This window comes from Buceros rhinoceros, unplaced genomic scaffold (assembly GCF_000710305.1).
Source record: "Buceros rhinoceros silvestris isolate BGI_N320 unplaced genomic scaffold, ASM71030v1 scaffold22729, whole genome shotgun sequence".
Classification (NCBI taxonomy): domain Eukaryota; kingdom Metazoa; phylum Chordata; class Aves; order Bucerotiformes; family Bucerotidae; genus Buceros; species Buceros rhinoceros.
The window spans coordinates 1-735 of NW_010430042.1; the positions used below are offsets into that span (position 1 = coordinate 1).

The following is a 735-nucleotide window of genomic DNA, read 5'->3' on the forward strand; positions in this document are numbered from 1 at the left end:
GCTCCCTCCTCACCTCGGGCAGCGCATCCAGCACGAGAGCCAGCTGGGCGGCTTCCCCGTACTGCTTGAGCGCCTCAGCTTTCAGCTTCATCCTCTCGGCCTCCGCCTTCCCGGTGGCCTCAATCACAAACGCCTCCGCTTCTCCGAGCTTGCGGATCTTTTCTGCCTCCGCCTGAGCAAGGAGGACTTGCTTCACCCTGGAAAGCATCCAGCGCTCCAGCACCCCGGATCCCCGCAGAGACCCCAGTGCTACTCCCCTCCCTCCAGCAGCCACACACCAGCCCCGCCACGAGACCACTCCGAGCTTGCGGATCTTTTCTGCCTCCGCCTGAGCAAGGAGGACTTGCTTCACCCTGGAAAGCATCCAGCGCTCCAGCACCCCGGATCCCCGCAGAGCCCCCAGTGCTACTCCCCTCCCTCCAGCAGCCACCCGCCAGCCCCGCAGAGAGCTCACACCCGCAGGATGCGCAGCACCCACAGCACTTGGCCCCACCTCGCCCCGGCCCAGCGTGCAGCCGGGCTCAGGGCTGGACCCGCTCTCATCTCACTCACTTCTCGCCCTCGGCGATCTGCTGCATGCGGTAGGCTTCGGCCTCGGCCGGCCGCTTCACCGTGGCTATCAGCTCCTTCTCCATCCTGATGATCTCTTTCTCCTCGACATCGATCTGCTTCTTGCGCTGCACCACCTCGATTTCGATTTCCTCCTGGCGGATCTTCTGCTGCTCCCGGGCGCTC

At 65.0% G+C, this 735-nt stretch overlaps 1 protein-coding gene across 1 annotated transcript in view; it reads right to left on the reverse strand.

The window, feature by feature from the left end:
* Positions 1-13: 13 nt before the first annotated feature.
* FLOT2 (flotillin 2) overlaps positions 14-735 on the reverse strand; it is a gene marked incomplete at its 3' end in the record, with an annotated part of 14,443 nt that continues 13,721 nt past the window's right edge. Inside the window, exons 9-10 of the mRNA XM_010142895.1 lie at positions 553-732; positions 14-197 (exon numbers count right to left, since the gene is read on the reverse strand). Of these exons, the coding sequence (XP_010141197.1) occupies positions 14-197; positions 553-732 (364 nt within the window). The remainder of the gene's footprint in view (positions 198-552; positions 733-735) is intronic.